The 22,356-nt window shown below is 41.9% G+C and overlaps 1 protein-coding gene and 1 long non-coding RNA gene across 2 annotated transcripts in view; one reads left to right on the forward strand and one right to left on the reverse strand.

The window, feature by feature from the left end:
- Positions 1 to 22,356, forward strand: part of PHLPP1 (PH domain and leucine rich repeat protein phosphatase 1) — a 211,600-nt gene that overhangs the window by 178,574 nt on the left and 10,670 nt on the right. The window contains exons 11-14 of the mRNA XM_027069127.2: positions 1,043 to 1,243; positions 4,757 to 4,919; positions 15,021 to 15,151; positions 19,974 to 20,078. Coding sequence (XP_026924928.2) covers positions 1,043 to 1,243; positions 4,757 to 4,919; positions 15,021 to 15,151; positions 19,974 to 20,078 — 600 coding nt within the window. The remainder of the gene's footprint in view (positions 1 to 1,042; positions 1,244 to 4,756; positions 4,920 to 15,020; positions 15,152 to 19,973; positions 20,079 to 22,356) is intronic.
- LOC128312368 (uncharacterized) overlaps positions 9,327 to 22,356 on the reverse strand; it is a 54,791-nt gene continuing 41,761 nt past the window's right edge. Inside the window, exons 2-4 of the long non-coding RNA XR_008291547.1 lie at positions 18,718 to 18,815; positions 16,255 to 16,395; positions 9,327 to 9,579 (exon numbers count right to left, since the gene is read on the reverse strand). This is a non-coding gene — a long non-coding RNA (uncharacterized LOC128312368). The remainder of the gene's footprint in view (positions 9,580 to 16,254; positions 16,396 to 18,717; positions 18,816 to 22,356) is intronic.

Consider the following 22,356-nt stretch of genomic DNA (forward strand, 5'->3'; position numbering starts at 1 on the left):
TTTTCTTCCGTGTGGCACACACGACTATAATTTCCCATGACTATTTATGGTCTGTACAGCCCTTTCTAGCTTCCCCCCCCCCTTTTTTTTTAAATGTCAACTGAATACGTGTTTCTTTAATGGAAAATGTTCTATTTTGGGGATACTGCTTTTCCTTAGACAAGTAGTGGAGTTGGCCAGTGTGTATAAGTATGTGTGGGGGGGTTGCAAGATTGGGGAGTATTAGTGGATTGACAGCTTGGCATGACAGTCCTGGGGATGACTCCTGAATACAAAGCCTTCTTTTTATCCAGGATTAAAAACTGCCATACCTCATATTGCATATTCTTTTTTTTAAGGAAGATTTTCTTTTTTTTTCTTAACATATGGCAGAATAGTCCTGAATTGGATGCCGAAAGTTTCAAACCTAGGTGGTTTTGAAACAAGAGAAAGGTGGTTCATTAACAGGCTTTTCCAGGTGGGGAGGCAAGGCAGCTTTGACCTTGGTAACCACAGGGGAGAGTCCGACGGGCTGAACACTCTCCATGTTGCAGGGGCTACAGCTTGAGAGTGGGTGGAGCACACGCCGCAGTCGCGAACACGCGTCTGCAAAACGCGGTTTGGGCATCACACTCACCGTGTGATTTAGTTGTATTGTGACCTCATGTCTGATTGTCCTGTTACCCTAAGGGCTCTTTTATTTAAAAATAGGCAATTGTTTTTCTCTTCCTGAAGACAGAATATTAACTTTCCCATGCCACCTTCCCTTCCACTCCCTACCAGCTGTAGAATGAATCCCCTCCTCTCACCTTGGTGCTTCCGTAAACATTGATTTTTACCTTTTTGTGTCTAGCACGTATAGATAGTTACTGTGTTCATCACAGAGCGTGGGGTCACGTATCCATATGCAGGCGAGGAAAGCCAGGGTTTATTTTTAAATGCCTGTTTCTAAACCCAGTTTAGAACACGCCAGGTATCAGTCAGAAAAATTCCAGATGTGTTGCGGATTCTGGACCAGAGCTCTGGCTTATCAGTGGGATTTTGTTGCATTTTGTCATTGTAGCCTGAGATTCCTGAATGCGTCTGCCAACAAACTGGAAACCCTTCCGCCAGCCACTCTGTCGGAAGAGACGAGCAGCATCCTGCAGGAGTTGTATTTGACAAATAACAGCCTCACAGATAAATGTGTGCCCTTGTTAACAGGACACCCCCACCTAAAGATCCTTCACATGGCCTATAACCGACTTCAGAGTTTTCCAGCAAGGTAACGGAAGGTCACAAAGTGTTCTCCAGTGCATTTCTGAAAGTGGGTTCACAGGTGGAAAGGCAAAAGCTGAAATGTTTATTTCCCAGATAAAGTAAAGCTTGTCCCTCCTGAGTTCACAGTTGTCTTTCATATCAGCTGTGATTAACATTTCCCTAAAGAGAAATGTGTTCGCTTTTCTCCTGTGAATGCATCCACGGACCCAATCACTATGGCATTCTTATGATTTTGAAATAAGGTATTGTTATTTCGTGGGCATGTTTTTTCTTTTGGTTCTTTTAAACCAAATTATTATTCTGTTTAATTAGCCTAATACGGTGTGTGGGAATTGGAACGTAAACCAGGAACCTGACGGTTCTTAACTAACTACCAGTCTTTGTATTTGTGCTGTGGTATAAAAAGCCACGGTGGCCTGTCTATGTGACCAGAGACACCATGTCATATTACAAACAACTTCTGGCTCTCAGAATATTCCATTTTTAATTCTGTTGTAATCTGAACTTGTAATTTGGGGGGGCAGTGGCACGGTGTCTAACTTGGGGTGAATCTACACACCCAGCCTGCCACGAAGGAAATACTCCACGTGCGTCACTGGCGTTTGTCCATCTCACAAGTTAGGACCTGGAACACACACACGCCCAGCACAGAGGCGACCGCTAGCCCCTTCTGGTATTCTGCTGCTAGCTCCAGCTGAGCACCGGGCAGAGCAAGAAATAGTGGCACGGCTTCCCTCTGCTGCCCTCAAGGCTACGAGCCTATCGAAACCTCACTAAGTGAGGAAGGCCAAATATGCATGGACTTAAAGCATTGCTCTGGGTTTTTTTTGTTGTTGTTGTACATATTTATTTCTGTATTGTTTCCTCTCGTTTGATATTAATGATTAAACCTTCTTTTTTCTTCTATGTACTTTACTTCTGTGTGCTTTTTTTTTTTTTTTTACTTCCATGTACTTTTACTGTGTATGTAGTATTTTACTGTGGAATGAGGAGATGATATTTTTGGAAGAAAACATGGCAATCACCTAACAATAATATCTCTGAAAGGACTCCTCATCCTATTTGAGAGGCAGATAAGCCCTGAAGGAGAAACTACCACTAACTCAGATTTCGGTAGTAGCCTCCAGTGACCCATGCCAGTTGTAATCACCCTACATACAGAGAATTTTTTATGTACCTCATAAAAATGCATTTTGCTACAATTTCTGTCTCCCTATGGACTGTGATGTAGCACAGGTGCCCCCTAAAGACCCCAAGTTCCTCAAGAGTCAGGACTGTGATTTGTCACCTTCAGTCCCGTGTATATATGAGGTCTGGTCTGGGGCAGACACTCCACAAATGGTTTCCCAAACTAAAGAACATGCTCCAGCGGTCTAGTCCATTGGTCACCTTCTTTGTATGTGGAGGAATGGAAACTTGTTTAAGTTCTTTCTTGGGCCCGATTTCTATACTTTTGGTCATTTTCCATGCCCCATTACTCATGGATTTCTCCATATTTCTTTCCAAATATGATAACAGCATATTCAAGTAATAGTCTCACAAATTCAGGCAGTCGGAGCTCAATCCCTTCACAGTCTGTGTACACAGTGTTGTTTGTAGCATATCCTGATTGCTGTTCAGGATATTAAAAGACCTGATGTCATAAAATGAAAACTTAGTTCTTACTGTATCTTCGGAATATATTAATTTTCAAGATAAATAAATTTTATATTTGAGAGATGACAGAAGGAAAAGTAAGTAAAAGGATTTCTTGCTAAATTTTTTTTTGGAGGCTTATTATGACAAATGAAACCATAACAAACAGAGGAGATACCAACAGTTGTAAACTACATGATTCAAAGTTTGAGTTATACTTACTGGAAATCCTGCAGTTTTTGGAGCCCAGCATCACCAGTAGTAGAGAAAGGGCCAGAGGAGTGGTAGATGCTGTTACAGGATTATGGAGGTGCATGGTTTTTTCCCCTCCACATTTGCAGAAAAGGCAAGAAACCCTAACAAATGTTCTTTATTTGGTTACTGTAATTATTGGTTAATATTACTAAGATCAACCATAGATTAAGACTGAAAAATAAAAGACATTCTTTTAACCGGTTTTTTTTGGTTTGGTTTTTTTTGTTTTTTTTTTTTTTTAATGTTCATTTATTTCAAGAGAGATAGAGGGAAGGGCAAAGAGATAGGAGAGAGAGAATCCCAGTGGGCTCTGCTGTGTTAGCACAGAGCCCAGCATGGGGCCTGAGCTCACAAACTGCAAGATCATGACCTGAGCTGAAATCAGGACTTGGACGCCACCACAATAAAAGACATTCTTAAACAGAAGTGTTCAATGTATTAGGACGTGTTATTAAAGTAAGGTTAGCAAGAGTCCTCCTTGGCAGATATTTAACAGGAGGTGAAAGGAATGTCTTTTGGGCACGGTTTGAATTTGGGCCCTGCCAGGTCCAGAGATGGTCCAGATGGTACTCCCACCATCTTGTCATCACAAATGATGTCACAGGAATCTGGGTAGTGGGGTTTTGGGGAAAGCATGTCTTCATATGAGCAAACGCCCTGGGCTACGCTGCCTCCCCCGACCTTTCAGAGCCAATACAAAGACAAGTCTTTCTCTCACACTGATTTTTTTTTTTTTTTTTTTTAACATTTATTGTTGCGAGACAGGGAGAGACAGACTGTGAGCAGGGAAGGTGCAGAGAGAGAGGGAGACACAGAATCTGAAGCAAGTTCCAGGCTGTGGGCTGTCAGCACAGAGCCCGATGTGGGGCTTGAACTCATGAACTGTGAGACCATGACCTGAGCTGAAGTCAGATGCTTAACCCACTGGGCCACCCATGTGCCCCTCAAACTGAGCTTTTTTAAAGCACTTCCAGTGGATTAATGCTAACTTACCCACTTGAGTAGGGTTTTTATTGGCGTTGAGACTAAGCTACATAGCAAAGCGATTGTTGCCAGGATAACTTAATTCACACACAGAGTTTTAAGAGGAAAGAGACATCCATTTTTCTTTTTTTGCTAATTTGAACAGTTGAAGTTAATAGTTTTTGTTTTATACTAGGAAAGGAGGTGTTAAACTACTTTGATACTCAAAACCAATAGTGAAAATGGTCTTAAAATTTTTTTATTTTTTATTTTTTTAGGGAGAAAGAGAGAACAAGCAGGGGAGGGGCAGTGAGACAGGGAGAGAGAATCCCAAGCAGGCTCCGTGCTGTCAGTGCAGAGCCTGACACGGGGCCTGATCGCACAACCATGAGATTGTGACTTGAGCCAAAATCAAGATGGAGACATTTAACTGACTGAGCCACCCAGGCGCCCGGGTCTTGTTTGTTAAAATGATGATTACAAGTGAATCTTTTATTTTTTAATTCCAGTATAGTTAACACACAGTTATATTATACAGTGAATCTTTAAAGAATCTTTAGGTTCATAGTAAATTCCCTTTTTATTCTTGTTATGTATTATTATTTTTTAATTGCCTTGTGATTATTTTACGACCTGCTCCCCCCTTGGATTTTCCTTTCTTTAGTAAAATGGCAAAACTGGAGGAACTTGAAGAAATCGATGTCAGTGGGAATAAACTGAAAGCCATCCCGACCACTGTCATGAATTGCAGGCGTATGCACACCGTGATTGCACATTCTAATTGCATTGAAGTCTTTCCTGAAGTGATGCAGCTCCCAGAAATCAAGGTACGTGGTCTGACTCCGTAGCCTCCAAGATGCAGGTCACAGGAGAGAGCTGCTTTCTCTAATTCATCAGTTCAGGATGTCTGCACCTTTGTTGGATTGAAGACTCTCGGTTGACGTTGCCCCATCTTTTCCAACCACTGGGCTACGCTGCCTTGTCAGCAGAGGGAAAAACCAACAGCGATAAATAAAAAACACAGGATCAGGAGTTGGGAAAGTGATACTCTGGGCTCTGTCCATAACTAGCTGTGTGAATTGAGGCTAACCATATAGTCACCTAACTCTTTCCCATCTAACGACATTTGTCCTCCTTATTTCCAGGGTGGTTATGAGGCTCAAAGAGTAGGTCACTCAAATGCCTGACAGCAGTTTGAAAAAGTTAACAAACTGCATGCTCCTCCCCCAGACTCACGCGATTAAATCGTATCCACCAGCACAGCACCCAATTAGTACGAATTCCCTTGATAGATCCGGCATCGTTCCCATCCCCAAACATTCATTTCAATTTAATGAAACTAGCAGAAGAGCTGTTATTCCCATCTGATGTGAGGTGCTGAAAAACAAAGGGATTTGTGTCCATGAAGACCGTAAATTGGTGGCAGAAACAGTCGGCAGTTCGTGACTTCTGCCTCAGGGTAGATCATAGGATGAAACCAGCCGGCCAGAATGAAAGCCACGTAACGACTTCTTATTCATGATTTTTGGTGCAAAAGTAGGAAGTTATTTACATATAATGTGTTTTTTCATTTGTATCTTAGCATTTCTGATCGTCAGTTTTGTGCTTAGTAAGAAATAACTCCGTGGTTATAGACTTGGAGCACATTTTAATCTCCTAAAAAGGAACCAAAGTCATCTTTCTTGGCCACCCTCCAGGCACTTTCTGTTATGATCTTTATGTCTCAGATTTAAGAAATTACGTAGACGTTTGAAGACACTTTATTTTCTTTAATGTTTGTTTATTTTTGAGAGAGAGACAGAAAGCAGGGGAGAGGTAGAGAGAGAGGGAGACACAGAATCCCAAGCAGGCTCTGGGCTCTGAGCTCTCAGCACAGAGCCTGACGTGGAGCTCGAACTCATGAACCGTGAGACCATGACCTGAGCTGAAGTCAGACGCTCAACCGACTGAGCCACCCAGGCGCCCCACTGAAGACACTTTAAGTAGCATGCATAATCTTTCACTACAGTGGTTTTTATCCATTTACATGGTTGAGGTATATACAAGTCATTTTCTAAGTATGTGCATGCTTTGGGCCATGATGTATTTTACCTAGAGCACACCGTCACTTCATACATCACTGGCATTTTAGAACATGGGTTATAAGCTCATAGACATAGTTTACTTCTGCTTTCCATATAGTACCTTTCACAAGGGTGAAGAGGCAGGGCTCTGAAAGGAAACAGACCTGGAATTTTATTCCAGCTAAAAGTTCCTTAACTGCTTCATTTCCTCATATGTAAACTGGGGGAAGACTAGTCCTTCCTTTACAGTATTTCTGTGAGGATGAGTGAAATACTCCGTGTGAACATTTGGAATAGGAGTGGCACACAGGAAGAAGTCTGTAACGTTAGCTATAATTAATACACTCCTGATGTGGTTCAGCCGCGATTATATGCAGCAGCTATTCTGGCTGATGACCATCAAAATCTGGAAATTCGTTACGTAAACAAATACTTCTTTGCCTCCAGCACTGGCACGAGGTTGACAGCTAAGCTTCCCAGGGCTCCTGTCCTGCCCATTACTGGACACGGGGGCTGTGCTATGACAGGGACCTATTAAACGGGTCTCTGTGCACCGTGCCCGGTGAGGCACCAGCTCGAGAAGGGAGGAGTCGCAAGAACAACCTCCCGTTTGCTGGTCTTACTTTCTGCACCCGTCTTTTAGTGTTTTCTTACTCAAAATTGTAGATTAGACTTTTTTTTTCCCCCAAGTATCTGGTTTAAAGTACAGATAACAGATAGACATTTAAACTTTTCAGGCTTTAACTAGAGTTTGCAAAATCTGACTCTTCTTCTGTGAAACCGAATCCTCTCCAAGACCCTTGCTTGCCTTCCTGGATTCTAAAGTCGGTCGGCGCCCTGTAAATCTGTTTAACGCCTTCCCCTGTTGCCTTCGCTCTGTTTGACTTTATCGCTCCTTTAAAGGTTTTACTTCTGGTATTGCTTTTTTAATGGTTTTCTTTCTTTTGTTCCTTGATTTTTCTTTTTATCCCGGCTACTGTATCTTAGCGTTCTCCGTATGTTAACAACATCCGGTCTTTACCACGCAGCGCTTCCATTACCAGCAGATAGAGGTTTTGTTGTCGGGGTTTGCTCTGGGATGGGAGTGGCGGTGGGCACAATCTCGCATCCTTTATGTACAGAAGTATCCGTTTTGCAGCCCTGGGCAGCTAGTGTCGAAAAAGCAGCAGATCTGTTGCTTTAGAACTCGAGCTGAAATGTCATTGTCTCACATGAGAATATTTTAAATTGCTGTGTAAGCAGGTACACACATTTAAACCAAGAAAATTCTTGGTAAAAAGAGTTGCTGCATCTCAAGTGATAAAACACCGGTGCGCCTCTTTACCGCAAACTGTGCTCTAAATTAGCATGTTTTTAATGTAAAAGAGATAATTTTTATCCTCAGTTGAAACACTCGGCCTATACTAAAATTTCATTGTTGAGTTAATAACCCTAGATTATATTCCTATTGCTTCTTGAAAGTAAAGTGCCATAATTATAAAGTATATCATAAATTAAGATCCTTGCAGTTATAAAACCTGAGCAGGTAACATGATTTAAAGAGGGACAGGCCCTGGTATATTTAACTAGCTTGTTCTCTCCATACAGTCTCATCTTGTAAGACGTTAAAGGAAAGTGCTTATTCACAGCTTTGTTACCGAAGCTTCAAAGCCAATTACTACTTAAAAGGGTAAATAAGTTTCCCTACTAAAATATATAAGCTAAAATATATTTTTTTTAACTTGAGGAACTAAGCCACTATTCTTGTACCCCTAAAATAGGCTGTATGCACCCTCCTCTATTTTATCGTGGATAAAATTTAGGTCTGGCCTTTTCTCATGTTGGTACATTCAGTGACATCTGCTCATCCTCCAGCATCAATTTCAGTACTTGGGCAGGAAGGTCATATAAGTTGGTAGTAGGAAAAAGTATCCTTTCAGAATTTTCCAGTGAGCCCACATGGACCCAGTGCCAGAGCACTTTTGTTCCTTGGTTTTATTGTCTTCCCCTTTGTTTATCTCTTTCAAATTAGTCTTCCCTACCTCCAGTCCTGTATTCTTGGAGCAGGTTGTGTTCTATTCTGGTTCTAAAATAGACAGGCTTTGTCTGGATGTAGATCAGCTCTCCGTGGGCTAGACAGGAAAACATGATCCCAGAGTCACCACATAAGCCAGACTCTGCTTGCTTAGTCCTAGGCCGAAGTCTGCACTTGGGCTACTAGTGGCTGATGAGTCCAAAAAGCAAAAGTGACCATGAATACAGCGCTCGGTTCCCCAAGCTCTTAGTTGAGTAACCTCCAGTTGTTGATTTATTCTAACCCTTTTTGCAGTGTGGTTTGAGTAGATAAAACAAACAGGTGATACATATGGTGAGTGAAATTTGTAGTGTAAACGCTATGTCGGCGATTTCTTTTTTAAATTTGACATGTTCCTGTGGCATCTTGATTTTAATTACTGGGTGAACAGTGTCTTTTAAAATGTTTGAAATTTTCTGCAGATTATTTCCATGCTGTACTCTGCAGTAATAAGCTACTCGGATAAGTTGAGTGAACTCATCTCTAGGATCTGTGTTCTTTTCACGGGGAAATGCAGCATGAAGTATCTTTAATATGCCACACTCTTGAGAACACTGATTACAGGAAGCTGAATATCCCTTGGAATCAAACTCTGTTTGCTGTTGTTTGTAAGGTGAGGTGAGAGAGAGAGGGAGAGAGAGAACCGGTTCTGTGATAAAGACACAAAGAACATGGGGAACTGTTGGGTCAAATGGATGAAAGAAAAGGGATTAATTCTTCGGAAAGTAGGATAATGCAAATGAAGACAGATCAGGGACCAGTTCGGTGTCAGCCGGGTAGAGCAGCTGACCTTGCAGACTTTAAAGGTCATGGAGGCATTTGTCCTGTGTATCTAAAAACCAGAAACTGGGAGCAGTCGTCACTAGGGTTCTAGAATCTGGGTCAGTAATAATAATGTAGGGGATCTTCTAACGTGCCGGGAATCTTGTGTCCATTTCTGTGTGGGGCAGGGCTCCTGACAAGGGCAAAGGAAAGGAATGACGCAGCGTCTGTAGACCACGGGTGGCCGTTCATGCCACTCTTCTCCCTGCCTCACTCGTGACAGAACAGCAGGAAGCCAGGACTGCATATGCTCTTTCAAAATTGGAGTAACGAATTAAGTCAGACTAGTTTGTTTGATGGTTTTTAAACTCTAGTTGAAACAATTATTTCGGCAGATCCTTTTAACTTCAGAGCCATGTCCTTTCCAACAAAACGCCGTGTGCATCGTATGCGGTGGGGCATGGATACATGCAGATGAACGAAAGGAGCGCTCGTGGCTGAGTCCTCAGGAAGTAGGCAGTGACGTGGTCACCGTCATGCTCTTCAAAGTCTTCTGCCCCTAAGGCTGAAGAGAAGTGAGCTGATAGGCCCAGAAGTCTGGGGTGTGGCCTGAAATCACAAGCAAATTTCCCTAAAGTCTCCTCTGCAATCTAAAATCACACACTCATTTTGCATTCTACTTTTTACCATTTCTGTTAGTTTTCGTGTAAACATAAAGGCCCTTTCTGTCCATTATCTTTGAGTAAAACTGAGGCCCACAGAAGCATGGGCCAGGTGCCCTGTAACTTTGTGATATACCTACCACTGCAATCCTTCCAAAGGCACACACAACCAATTTTAAGAAGTAGGATAGAAAGGAATTGCTCAGTTTATATAAAGAATGCATTTTCTTTCTTTCTCTCTCTCTTTTTTTTTTAATTTATTTTTGGGGGAGAGCGCAAGTCGAAGAAGGGCAGAGAAAGGGAGACAGAGGATCTGAAGCGGGCTCTGCACTGACAGCAGCGAGCCCAGTGTGGGGCTCAGACTCACAAACTACGAGATCATGACCTGAGCCGAAGTCAGACGCTCAACCGACTGAGCCACCCAGGCGCCCCTAAAGGATGCATTTTCTTAAAGCCAAATTTTGCAAATAATTTAGTTTCAGTGTTTAAGGGAATTCATGTTTGGGGAAATGGAATACTATTTGGTGGAATGAGGATTTTTTTAAAAGAAATTTTTACCCTGATTGTCATTTTTATCAAACTATTGCCAGTAAAGGTGTTCTAAATCTAAAATCCAGTTGAGAAAAATCACAGTATATGTAAATATAGAGAAGGAAGACTTATACAAGATTAAAGGTCTTCTCTTGCAACTCCTTGAAAGGTGCGGACGTTTAAACAATATACATTTCTGAATAATTACAGACAGATACAATCTTATATAGAAAAATAATTTTACTTTTTTTTTTCACATTTGTTTATTATTGAGAGAGAGAGAGAGACACAGAGCGTGAGCAGGGAAGGGGCAGAGAGAGGGGGAGACACAGAATCCGAAGCAGGCTCCAGACTCTGAGCTGTCAGCAGACAGCCTGATGCGGGGCTCGAACTCACAAACCACGAGATCATGACCTGAGCCGAAGTCAGACACTCAACCGACTGAGCCACCCAGGCGCCCCTATATAGAAAAACAGAACTCCAGCTTTGGGTTTGGAGTCTGAGTATCTTTGACAGGTTCTGACTGGCTCATTTAGTTAACCAGTTCACTTAGATATATGAACGCCCTACAGTAATGATCACTTAGTCTATACAACATCAGGAATAAATATAGTTTAAGTGTTGCAAGAGAATCTGGCTACAAGTTACATAGTGAGAAACAATACAGGTGTATATTTATTTTACTATTAAGCTAAAAGGCTGTCTCCTAACTGAAAGAGAGGGAGATAGTACAGACCACTTCTACCTGAGACACAGTCTGTAGCTTACCATCTGGTCCCTGCCTGCCTCTCCGCCATCCCCGGCCACGCCAGTCACTCGTGGGTCGTGTCCTGGTAAGCCGTGTGCTATTCTCTCTCCCTGGATGCCCTCCTGTTTTCTCTGCCTCGTTATCTTCGATTCTTCACAAAAATCCCCTCCTGGAAGGCTCTCTCGGAAGCCTTAACCTGTCACACCCGTGCACACTTGTACCTATTACTGATTCGCAGCCGGAGGGAGAATCACTTTCCACTCTGGCCTGGGAATTCCCCAGGGTGGGGACGGTGATGCCGGCTCTGTAGATCCCTGACGTCTGGCTTATTGTCTGCCACCAGGTAGGTGCTAAATCAAGGCTCTTTTGGATGAACACTTCCATTTATTTGCTTCTTAGGAATTCGTAATGAAAATCAGTGAACCTGTTCGGAGGAAAATCACAGTGTATGTAAATACAGAGAGGGAAGGCTTTATAAAAGATGAAAGGTCTTCTGCAACTCCCTAAAAGGTGGGGCGGTTTAAACAATATACATTTCTGAACAATTACAGAAATAATTACATCAGCAGTTTTTCCCGCCGTGGGGGCACGGGGTGCAAAGGTGATTGGGAGTGCCCCTTTGCGCACTGGAGGGCCACGTGGCTGCGCTGGTGGCTTGGCTGTGGTCTGAAGACTGAAGCAAGCGGTTGCAGAATCGCTCAGAGTTAGCAGGTGACTCTGCTGTTTCCGGCAGTCCAGGCAATTACTGGGGGGATAATAGGTAATACGCTGCTGTGAAAAGTGATACGCCCGTGTCTTTGGTAAGGTTTTGTGAGGAAAACATAATAAAGATATCAGAGCTTTGGTGATAATTATACTTAAATGTCAGATCAGTTCTCTTTAAGATGCACTGATTATTTTCCTGTGCTCTTAGCTAGACGTATTAGCGGTCCTTTCCCTCTAAATCTTGAGTTCCTCCAACTATGAGTTATCTCACTTTTCCAAGGGTTGGATAATTCTGTTTTGAGTATTCTTACCAGAATTTTGTATTATAGCCAAGTAGTTTTTGTAAGCTATGTCCTAAAATAGGCCTGAAAGAGGGAAAGGTAACTTTGTAGACTGATTTAACATTCTATTTAATAATGTATTTTCAAGAAAATTTTAATGCATTAAACAATAGAGAAACATACATTAAACGTCATGGAATACGCAAGTACTATTTTTTTTCTCCAGTCTCACCCCCAAATTTTCTGTTTTCCTAGTGGTAGCCATTACAACCATTCAGTCAACAAGTGTTTGTTGAAGACTATTAAAAGAATAAGGAATAGAGCTTGTAAGTAGAGCACTGACTGTTTATGTTAATGCCAGTAGGTCAGCGCTGGGAACCAACACCCTGTAATTTTCATGATCAAACCTCCTCCAATGTATAGAACTATGAAAGGGTATTTCTCTCCTTATCTGCCATTATGCTATTCACTCGACTGAACTTAATCTCAGCACGCATATCTCCGTTTCCATCCTAGCGGATTGAATTACTGGAGGATCTTCTCGGAAGATTCGTTCATTTCTTTGTTCAACAAATAATTGTCTACTAATTCCCAGGCATTTGTGGGCATCTGTTCTTTGTGCTGCACTAAGGACACGGGGGAGAAGCCACCGGCCCTGTTCTCTAGGAGCTCGTAGTCTAATGGGAGGAATAAATAAGCGGAAACTTTGAACGAGGGGTCCTAGTGGAATTGGCGTTGAGAGTGACAAGAATGGGGCAGATTGTGCCAGGTAAGGGGCGAGGAAAGCCTGAAGAGCCCCGGTCACAGCAGTATGTGCAGAGCACAAGTGAGAATATGACACACGCGGGAACTGGAATTAACTGTGACACCGCTGAATATAGAGTGCAGGGAAGCAGGTGCTGAAAGGTGGAGATGAAGGGCCTTATTTGACATGCTGAGGAGTCTGGTGGCAGATTGGAAGGCAGTAGGGAGCGACTGAAAGACAAGCCCGAGTGTGATCAGATGGGATTAAGCACATCACAGTCCCCCTGACAGCCCTGTGGGGAGTGGGCCGGAGGGAGATGAGACAAGAGCAAAGTCAGGACCCCCGCGGTCCCAGACCTCCCTGTAGAGGCAACAACACTGTGGGACAGGGCACAGGAACTGGCTGCAGTGAATTAAGGGCCTTGTGGGGAGGGGGAAGGGGGAGAGACAGAGGGATGTGATGGTGGTAAGCACCACTTCTAAGAGGATTATTTATAAAGACAACGCCAGCATTGTCTTCATAAATAAACACCCTACTGAACTCATTTTATAATTTGGTAATTTAAAGAATGAGCAATTTTACACCAGCAGAGCTACGAGTGTTTAAATCATTAGGTGAAATTAGAAAACGATGCCTATCAATTTCATAAAATTCCATAATGTTCTGAGATGTCTACAGTCTTTCCCCATAGTTCATGCTCTGACCTTGTTTTTGCTTCTGTCAACCACCCGTTCTAAGTTACGCACACCGGCCAGTCCTCAAGCTTGTGTTTCATCACTGCCCAGCACATCGCACTGGCAGCATTTGCCTTCTCTGTGCTGATGTACACGGACTATCCTGATGGAACAGCCCGTCTTTAGTATTCTCAGTATTAGCGGTTTTTCATTACAGTCCAGTTGACTATTGATGCAACCATTATTTATAAACGGAAAAACAAAACAAAAAGATGACCACCTCCCTATTGATGTTTAGGCTCAATGAATATATGTCTTCTGCCATTAAAGGTGCTAGGAGTCCAGATATGGAATAAGTGATGAAACTGTATCTACATTTATGTTTTTTAAAAATTTTTGTTTATATTAATAAGAAAAATTGGATACTAACACTGGTTACTTTAGGGTGCTACATATAAAGGCAAGTTTTCTAAGCTTTTCCACTTGTCCAACTTTTTATAAAGTGGTTACAACACTCTCATAATACAAAGTAATTAAAATTACAATATAATTTTATATCATTGCTACTGCTTGAGAGCAAGGATATAAAACAATTTGTGTGGAAACATTGCATTATTTGAAGTCAGTTGAGAATATTTTTCTCCAAAAATATAGGTGTTCATTCGGTCTCTGTCCCTCCCCAATCTATAACAGATTTAAGTTAAAATTTTTTCCAAAAAAGATGATTTTGTCTGCTTTAAAGATTCTGAAATTCTTGGATACAATTTGCCTTTCAAACCATCTTAAGATTTTTAACAGGCTCTTGAGGCATTTTCTGAAATCATAAGAAGGTGCAGCCTCAAGCCGGATAATTGAATTCTTCCTACCCCTTTCTGCCAAATAGTGGATTACATGTTCTTTTATCCGGAAAAATTGCCAATTCCTCCTTCTCCCTCTTGTAGATGGTGAGCCACCTTCTCCTCGGGTTCCCTGCTCTCAGAACACAAACGCAGCACCTCTTTTAGGGCTTACCTCAGTTTTGTGAGAAAGGAGGTACTATCCCCATTCGCAGATAACACAAGTTTTGTCCTCATCAACATGCTGACCCTTTTTGTCGTTGTTTTCGAGTGATTTTAGGCAGGAGCTGGTGGAAGATCTAGGTACTGCATGCCTGGAGGGTGGGATCCTTATTTGACTCCTGCCTTTTTCCTTGCAGGCGGCAGGCAGGCCCAACAGCTAGTCTTTTACCAGTTTCTTATTGAGCTTCTTTTGAATTATCTTCTCATTTTGAAGGTGTCCCTGCCTTCCTCATCTTGCAGGTATTTTGATTTAAGGAAGCCCCTTCAAAGTTCCATTTCGATGTTGACTGTACCCCTTATGGCCATAACAGGTGTGGAGATTTTGTGAGCAATCGGAAAAACTGTCCTTGGGATTTTCAGCTAATGCTTGTTGTTTTACATGTAGAGATAAACTTAAAAAGATAACGAGGGGGAGAATAAAGAACACGGGTTTTCTGTGTTAACCAAAGAAGGCGAACATTTTAACTGCAGATAGCAGAATCTGTTTTAAATGTTTATGGGAGGGTAGCAGACAATCTTATTTTTCTGCACTTGGCCAGCATAGTCTAGTGAATGGCAGACTGATTCTCAAGCAACGGGTAGGAGCATAGAGCCACCTGAACCACTTGTCCAGGCCATCACTTCCTGTTTCCCCTTCTTGTTTCAGTGCGTGGACCTGAGCTGTAATGAGCTAAGCGAAGTCACTTTACCAGAAAACCTGCCTCCAAAACTACAAGAACTAGACCTGACTGGAAACCCTCGACTTGCCCTTGATCACAAAACCCTGGAATTGCTGAAGTAAGTATTTCGTGATGCCCTGCAGCCCTGTCCACGTTCACTGACAACGCGATTTGTAACTTAGTGAAAACATTAAACAGTATGAAGTGCCCGGTGGCTTCTTAGCTGTATCTACACACATTTGGAGCGATTTGTGAGTCCATAGTTCACCAGAATGGAGGGCCAAAAACAATTTCAAATAGTTGGATACTCACGTGTCCTTTCAGAAAGTCTTTGAGGAAGTATCCAGGCAAAAAGAGAATGAGAATAATGAATACAAAGTGGGGGGGGGGGGGGTGGATATAAAGAAAAACGTGGAGGAGAGCCATGAATAACTAAGACATAAACTTACATCTCAGTTACTGAGGATATGGTGTGATGCTTAATGCAAACGTTAGGAAAGGATTGAAAGAGATGCATGATGTGGGAAAAACTAACAATCTGGTAAAATCCAGATGGTTTAAACAAAACTGGGAGTGTGGGATAGTTAGATCCTGCTACGTTACCGTGTTTGGGGAAAGAATTCATTGATATGGTGTCATTCTTGATGTCGATAAAGAATTGCAGGTTGAAGTTCACTGGGTAAAACATTAAAGGAGGAAACCTCATTAGAAAAAAACCGTCTTTAAAAATTTCTTCTCACACAACTCTAAATGTCTGTCAAGAGAATTGTGCTTCATAATTGAATGTTATGTAGCCATTAAAAACAATGCTGTAGGGGTCCCTGGATGGCTCAGTCAGTTGAGCGTCTGACTCTTGATTTTGGCTCCGGTCATGATCTCACGCTTCATGGGTTCGAGCCCCACGTCAGACTCTGCTGACACCTCAGAGCCTGGAGCTCCCTTCAGATTCTGTGTCTCCCCTCTCTGCCCCTCCCCCATCCATGCATGCATGTGCACCCTCTCTTCTCTCAAAATAATACACTTAAAATGATGTAGAGTTAAAGATCCCTACGTATGAAGTTCAATGAGAAGAATATTTACAAAATATTTGTATGGTATGTCCCCACGTTTTCCAAAATAAATTTGTGTGCATGTGTACACCTAGAAAATGCCTGCAAGGATATAAAAATGTTAAAATAGTGTTATCCTCTGGATGATAGGATTATGGATGGTCATCATTACCTTTAAACTTTTCTGAATTTTCTTGCAGCCAGCTTAAGTCTTGGACACTGACACACGTTAGTCATTGTGTTTGCCTTCTATGCTTAAGCCCTGTTGTGCTGTCTCCTGCTAAAAGTCCTCTTCCGTTGTCTTAGAACAAAACTGAAAAGGAGGAGAATTTTAAAAGAGCAGTCATTAATACTATCCTAGGTGTGTACTGCCAGCTAAAATCTGAATATCGCTCGAGGCGATTCCTGGATGGAATTGGCCTAGTTAGTGCCTGTTTGTTTCAGGTGCTTAATTGATTTCAATCTACAATTGAGGGGCACTGCCTAAGCAGAGTGTCCTAGGAGATCTGCAGGGGGTCTAGGCGCTCGGTACTTTTCTCAGTTAGTGGAGCCTTGGCCCAAATCCTTGAGTCTGTCCAGACCTCAGCTTTCTCCTCCATATGATGAGGAGGAAGTCCTAAGAGACTTCTAGAGCTAAGAGTACCTGGATTATCAAAATATAGTTTCATCTTAATGCAGCTAGCTTTTGAGTATTTTCATAAATACATGAAATTTTGTATAAAACAATTACATCAAAATTAAGTTGAATTTGTATTACACACCAAAATAAATTAAAGCTAAATTAAAGAACTCGATAAAATGAAATAATTTCTAAAAGTAAGAAAAAAATCACAGGAATATATTCACAAGCCAGAAAACATCTTTTTCTGTCCAAAAGTGGGAGGTGGGGGTGGGAGGGTGGGATCGCAAAAGTAGAAATCAATATATATATATATAATTGGTTTCGATATTTCTAAGTATTTAAAAATACTTTGTATACACAAAAGTTTGAAATCTCTTTCCAGAAAAAACACCAAGAGTAAATCTAAAAGGCAAATGACAAACTAAGAAGAAACAGTGGCAAAAAAAAAAAAAAACAGGAAAAATACAAGCATTAACATTCTTGTTAAAAAATGTTCTTATAAGAAAAGTACTCGAACAGCAAATAAGTGAAGGAGGTTAACGTTTCACGAAAGAAGTACAGATAGTTGTATGAAAATGTCATGTTCAAACTTACTAGTATATCAAGGAAATATTAATACTCCCCCCCTCAAATTGGTGCTGCTGGAGTACTGTAAATTGAACATAACTTTTCTTAAAAGCTATGGACTCTGTGTATCAAGCCTTTAAAAATCTTCATATACTTAGATCAAGGTTTTCTATGGCAAAATTCATTCTAAAAAATAATCAGAAATGTGGTATTCATTTTAGGCACAGAGGCGATCATCAATCTAATTATATTTAAGATGAATATAACGTGACATGGGAAAATGTTCATGACGTAATTAGAAAAAAGATGCAAAACCACATATTTATGATTACCCCACTATTATCCGTAAGAAAAATCTATTTGTTAAAGTCTCTGCAATGGACATGTTACCAGACTGGCCTGAGCTACTACAAAGCATCAGATGTGTGTTCTAAGATTTAAAAAAAAAAAAAACAAAAAAAAAACAAAGGGCTCCTGGGTGACTCGGTTGTCAGACTCTTAATTTCGGCTTCTTAGGTCATGACCTCGCAGTTCGTGGGATCAAGCCCCGCATCAGGCCTTGCGCTGAGAGCTCAGAGTCTGCTTGGGATTCTCTCTCTCTCCCTCTGCCCCTTCCTCACTCGTGCTCGCTCACTCCCAAGCTACAAAAAATAAATTTAAAAAAATTTAAAAATTTTAAAAAGTAACAGACAATGAAATCACAGTTTTTCTTTTAAAGAATTATTTTGAGAGAGAGTTCTCGGCGGGGGGGGGAAGAGGGGCAGAGAGAGAGAAAACCCCAAGCAGGCTCCCTGCTGTCAGCGCAGAGCCTAACACAGGCTCCACCCCAGGAACTGTGAGATCATGACGGGAGCCGAAATCAAGAGTGGGACACTTAATCGCCTGAGCCACCCAGGGGCCCACATAACACTTTTATGTAAAAATGATGCCTTCTGTTTCACAGCTGGGAGGCTGTGGCTTCTTAGTAACTTGGAAGAGCTTCCGTATCTACTGTATTTCTTGTGCTGTTGGAGGGATGGCCTGTTTATTCTGTGTGAGACAGGGTAAGGGCATAGGCTGACGCTTGACTGAGCTCCGGCTCGCATGTTCTCTCAGACTCCTCGGAAGATGTGCAAGTCAGCGTTCAGGTCGTTTCGGACAGCTGCTCAGCCACACTATCAGCTGGGCAGAGAACGAGAAACCCCTGCTTCACTGGGAAGCGTTTGGGGGGCGGGGGGTAGTTCAAGGATTGTTTTTTTCCCCGTTCATACTCAGGCTAGGGGAAAAAAATAGCATACTCAGGCCGGGAAGTGGCATTATTTCTTTGAAGGCTCTGTGTTCTATAATAAAAAGCATAACTGTCTTTAGAAATGAGCCTTCAGTTTTTCTCTGGAGTTCAGAAAGGCAGCAGAGATGCAGTGAAACCCTTAGTTATGCCTTATTAAGAAACCCTTTGCATGTGCTTACCGTTTTGCATGGATGAAATCTGCTAGCAGGGTCCCATGAACAGCAGATAACGGCAGACTCATTCAATGCCCCTCTTTTCTTGGTAGGAATGACAACTTCTGAAAAGAGGATAAATAGCCCTGCTGTAAAATAAGGTACTAATCTCATTTCAGGATTTTCTGTTGGTGCTTTTTTGGCTTTTGAGGATAAAGGGAAGAGCGAATGTTTGCTGCCAGTTGAGAGTAGAAACTTTTCTTTCACGAAATATTTTTAAATTTCAAAGAAACCGCCACCAGCTATTTCTAAAATCAAAGTGAATGCAATTAGATATAGATTTCCTTCTTAAAGTTGAAGGGTTGTATTTTGGAGTTAATGAATGCCAACAGATAAATTCTTGGGGTCATGACAAAAGTGTTTGTGTTAAGAGACGGCACACGTGATTTTTCTCTTAAGTAATAGAGGGAGAAAACTAGTAGCAACTTATAAGTGGGATTAAGTTCACCATGTGGTAGCCAGCCTTTTTAAAAACCTATTTCACAGCTGCAGAATTTCCTGTTTGGGGGCACAGACTGCTTTCTAGTAGGGTGGACTTTAAAAACCCCATTCAAGAGTTTACGCTTTTAGTATTTTAGTCTTGGGTCCTGTTGGGCCAGTTGTGGCAAGGGAGATGACTTCTCTCCCAGTTTAAATCCACATAGTTCATGTGTGATTTGTTGAAATACCCCTTTCATAATTTTATGGTTATTAGTCTTAGCATGAATGGCCGGGCGATGAGGAAAGAACCGGAAGCTTCGGGGATGGCAAGTCCTCAGTATTTGTGAAACCTCTGAAGAGGCGAAATGGGCAGACACTGGATTTGAGGATGAATGTTGCAGAGTTTGCTCACAGCATTCAAATACAGTATAACTGTGGCTTAGATTTCATACTTTTCAAATCTGGTGCTCATGTTGTAAGAATACGCCCAACGTAATGTTTTCTTTTCTCATGCCGAGGTTGAGAGGGGTCCTTCTCGCTCCTGGGAGACAGCCGCCATCTAGGGCGATGTGTGAAGGTCTCTAATAACCACCCTAGGACGCTGACGAAAATGAGTTTTCAGGCTCTGTCTGTATAACTCTCCTTTGCTTTCGCTTTGTTGAGTAGCTAGTTCTTCTGGCTGATAAGAGATTTCAGACACATTAAACACAGGAGTGGTAAGTACCTGGCGCTTAGCAGACAAAGGGAGCAATTCACACATTATTTGATTCTAACAGATTCCCGTCTCTTCCTTTTCTCGTTAGTAACATCCGCTGTTTCAAGATTGATCAGCCTTCAGCAGGAGATGGATCTGGAGCCCCAGCTGTATGGAGCCACGGCTACACCGAAGCTTCAGGAGTGAAAAACAAGTGGGTGAAACTCCGGAGTGAGAACCACCTCCCCCCACCTCCTTTCTTTAGGGGGCAAGATGCCCGGTGCTAGCACACACTTTCCTCGGGTAACGTTTACTTGAACAGGATTCCCCAAAGTGAGGCCACCTCATGACTTACATTTGAACACTAGGTTAAGCCTTGCTTGGCATCACATACTCTTCTCTTTGTGAGATGTTGCTAGGATACGGCGTAACTGACACATCATGTCTGTGTAAGACTCCAGTGTTTGGAGAAGACGTGAGTATTGAAATGCATCCCTGCCCTTTTGAAAAGCCTCTTTATCTTTCTCTGAAGCCTGTTTGCCAAGCGAAACAGGGGCTAGCATTAAAGGAGAAGTAGCCTTGATTGTCCGTATTCAGTCACTTCCGGTATTGATTAGTCAGGGTTCTAAGAAGCTAGTTTTTACAATCTAAATTATCCTGGAAGGAGTTTCATGTTCATTCCCTGTGACATCACCTGCTGGTCTGGCCACCGGGACTTGTCCGTCTCAGTTTCTTTTCCTTCCTTGTCCTACATGCAAATATTGATTTTCCTGAGAATTGTAATCAAGCTCTTCAGGCTTGCTTGCTTTTTATGAAGAGGTATTAATAATTAGTACCAGAAAAGGAAACAATCCTATAAATTAGAATAGTCATAATTAGCTAAGGTATCAGAACACAAAATATTGGGAACAGGGAAAGAACCAAGTGGAACACGATTCAGTACTACCTAAATTAGTATTCAACCCTGGGTTCACATCAGAATCAGGTAAGGAACTTTAAAAAAAAAAATCTTCAATCAAGCCCAGTATTTCAGAATGTTTTAAAATCTCCCCCAGGTGATTTTAATGTGCATCCAGGAATGGGAACCACTGACTACTTGAATACCTTTCATGGAAAATAAAAGGTACAATTGTGGTGGCCATGCGGACTGCTTTCTTCTTTTTTGAGATAGAAAGTAGAATCAATTCAAGTTCTGGATCTGACACATTGATCCTTTCTTCTTTCCCTAAGGGTGTGCCCTGGCTTTGTGCGGTCCAGAGAATAGGTAGTCCCCATCTCGACGCCTCTGTTCCATTTGCCCGATAAAGGTTGTGCCCGAGCTTTGGTTGTCGTATTCGTTCTGTGTATTTTGCACTGTATTATCGTTGTATTTGGGGGAGAAATTAGTATATTCTTTTAAAGCACCCAGAGTTCCTTTCTGGAGATCTTTTTAACTTAGAAGACCTTATGTCTTGGTTATAATCAAGTGTTCTAATTCTAGACTGCTGTGTGAAACCAAAGATTGGTTTTGAAACATCTCTGGATATTAAAACTATCTACTCCTATGTTATAATGAAGAAAGGAACCAACTAGGGTTTTTTTTCCTGCATAACTCCCCCTTCCATGTTACTTTTACATATGTTGTTATATTGAAGTATAACATAGGTGCAGAAAAGTGAATAAGCATACAACTCTGGGAATGGTCCTCAAGTGAATACATCTGCAGACCACCATCTAGATTAAAAAATACAATGTTACCGGCACCTCAGAAGTCCTTGTCACCCCTGGTCCTCCCTTCATTTGCCCTTGCTCTTTTGCCCTTTGGTTTTGCCAGAAGTCTCTCAAGCCTTTTGTTTTTGTTTTTGTTTTTGTTTTCTAATTGTAAAGAGGTCATGTTGGGGCACCAGGGTGGCTCAGTCGGTTAAATGTCCAACTCTTGATTTCAGCTCAGGTCATGATTTTACGGTTTCCTGTGTTTGAGCCCTGTGTCAGGCTCTGCACTGGCCTTGGGGAGCCTGCTTGGATTCTCTCTCTAACACTCTCCCTCTCTGCCCCTCCTCCACATGTGTGTGCATACATGCGCACACTGTCTCTCAAACTTAAAAAAAAAAAAAAAAAAGATAAAGTGGTCGTGTAAACAAGGAGCTTGCTGCTTGCTATCTTGAAGGAAGGAGAGGAGCTGTCCCTGCCTCCCAATCTCAGATGTCTGTTCTCTTTTCTCCCTCCCCAAGGGGTGCAGTGTTGCCTCCCTATCAGGTCATTTCAGATCCTTTGGGGAAACCCAAGCAGGAGCTACAACTGGGTAATTTAGATTCTTTCTCAGACTAAAGAACAAACAGGAAACCTCAGTAGAAAAGAATCACTACTCTATTTGTGAAAGATTTTTTTATGCACCCCCATTCTGAGTAGCAAGGGGAGCTTACAGAAGGAAGATGGAATTAATGAGTATTAAATTTTACTTTGCTTCAAATAGCCATATAACTTAGGATGACTTATTAACAAATGGAGGCAAG

The sequence above is a fragment of the Acinonyx jubatus genome, chromosome D3 (genome assembly GCF_027475565.1).
Source record: "Acinonyx jubatus isolate Ajub_Pintada_27869175 chromosome D3, VMU_Ajub_asm_v1.0, whole genome shotgun sequence".
NCBI classification, from domain to species: Eukaryota; Metazoa; Chordata; class Mammalia; order Carnivora; family Felidae; genus Acinonyx; species Acinonyx jubatus.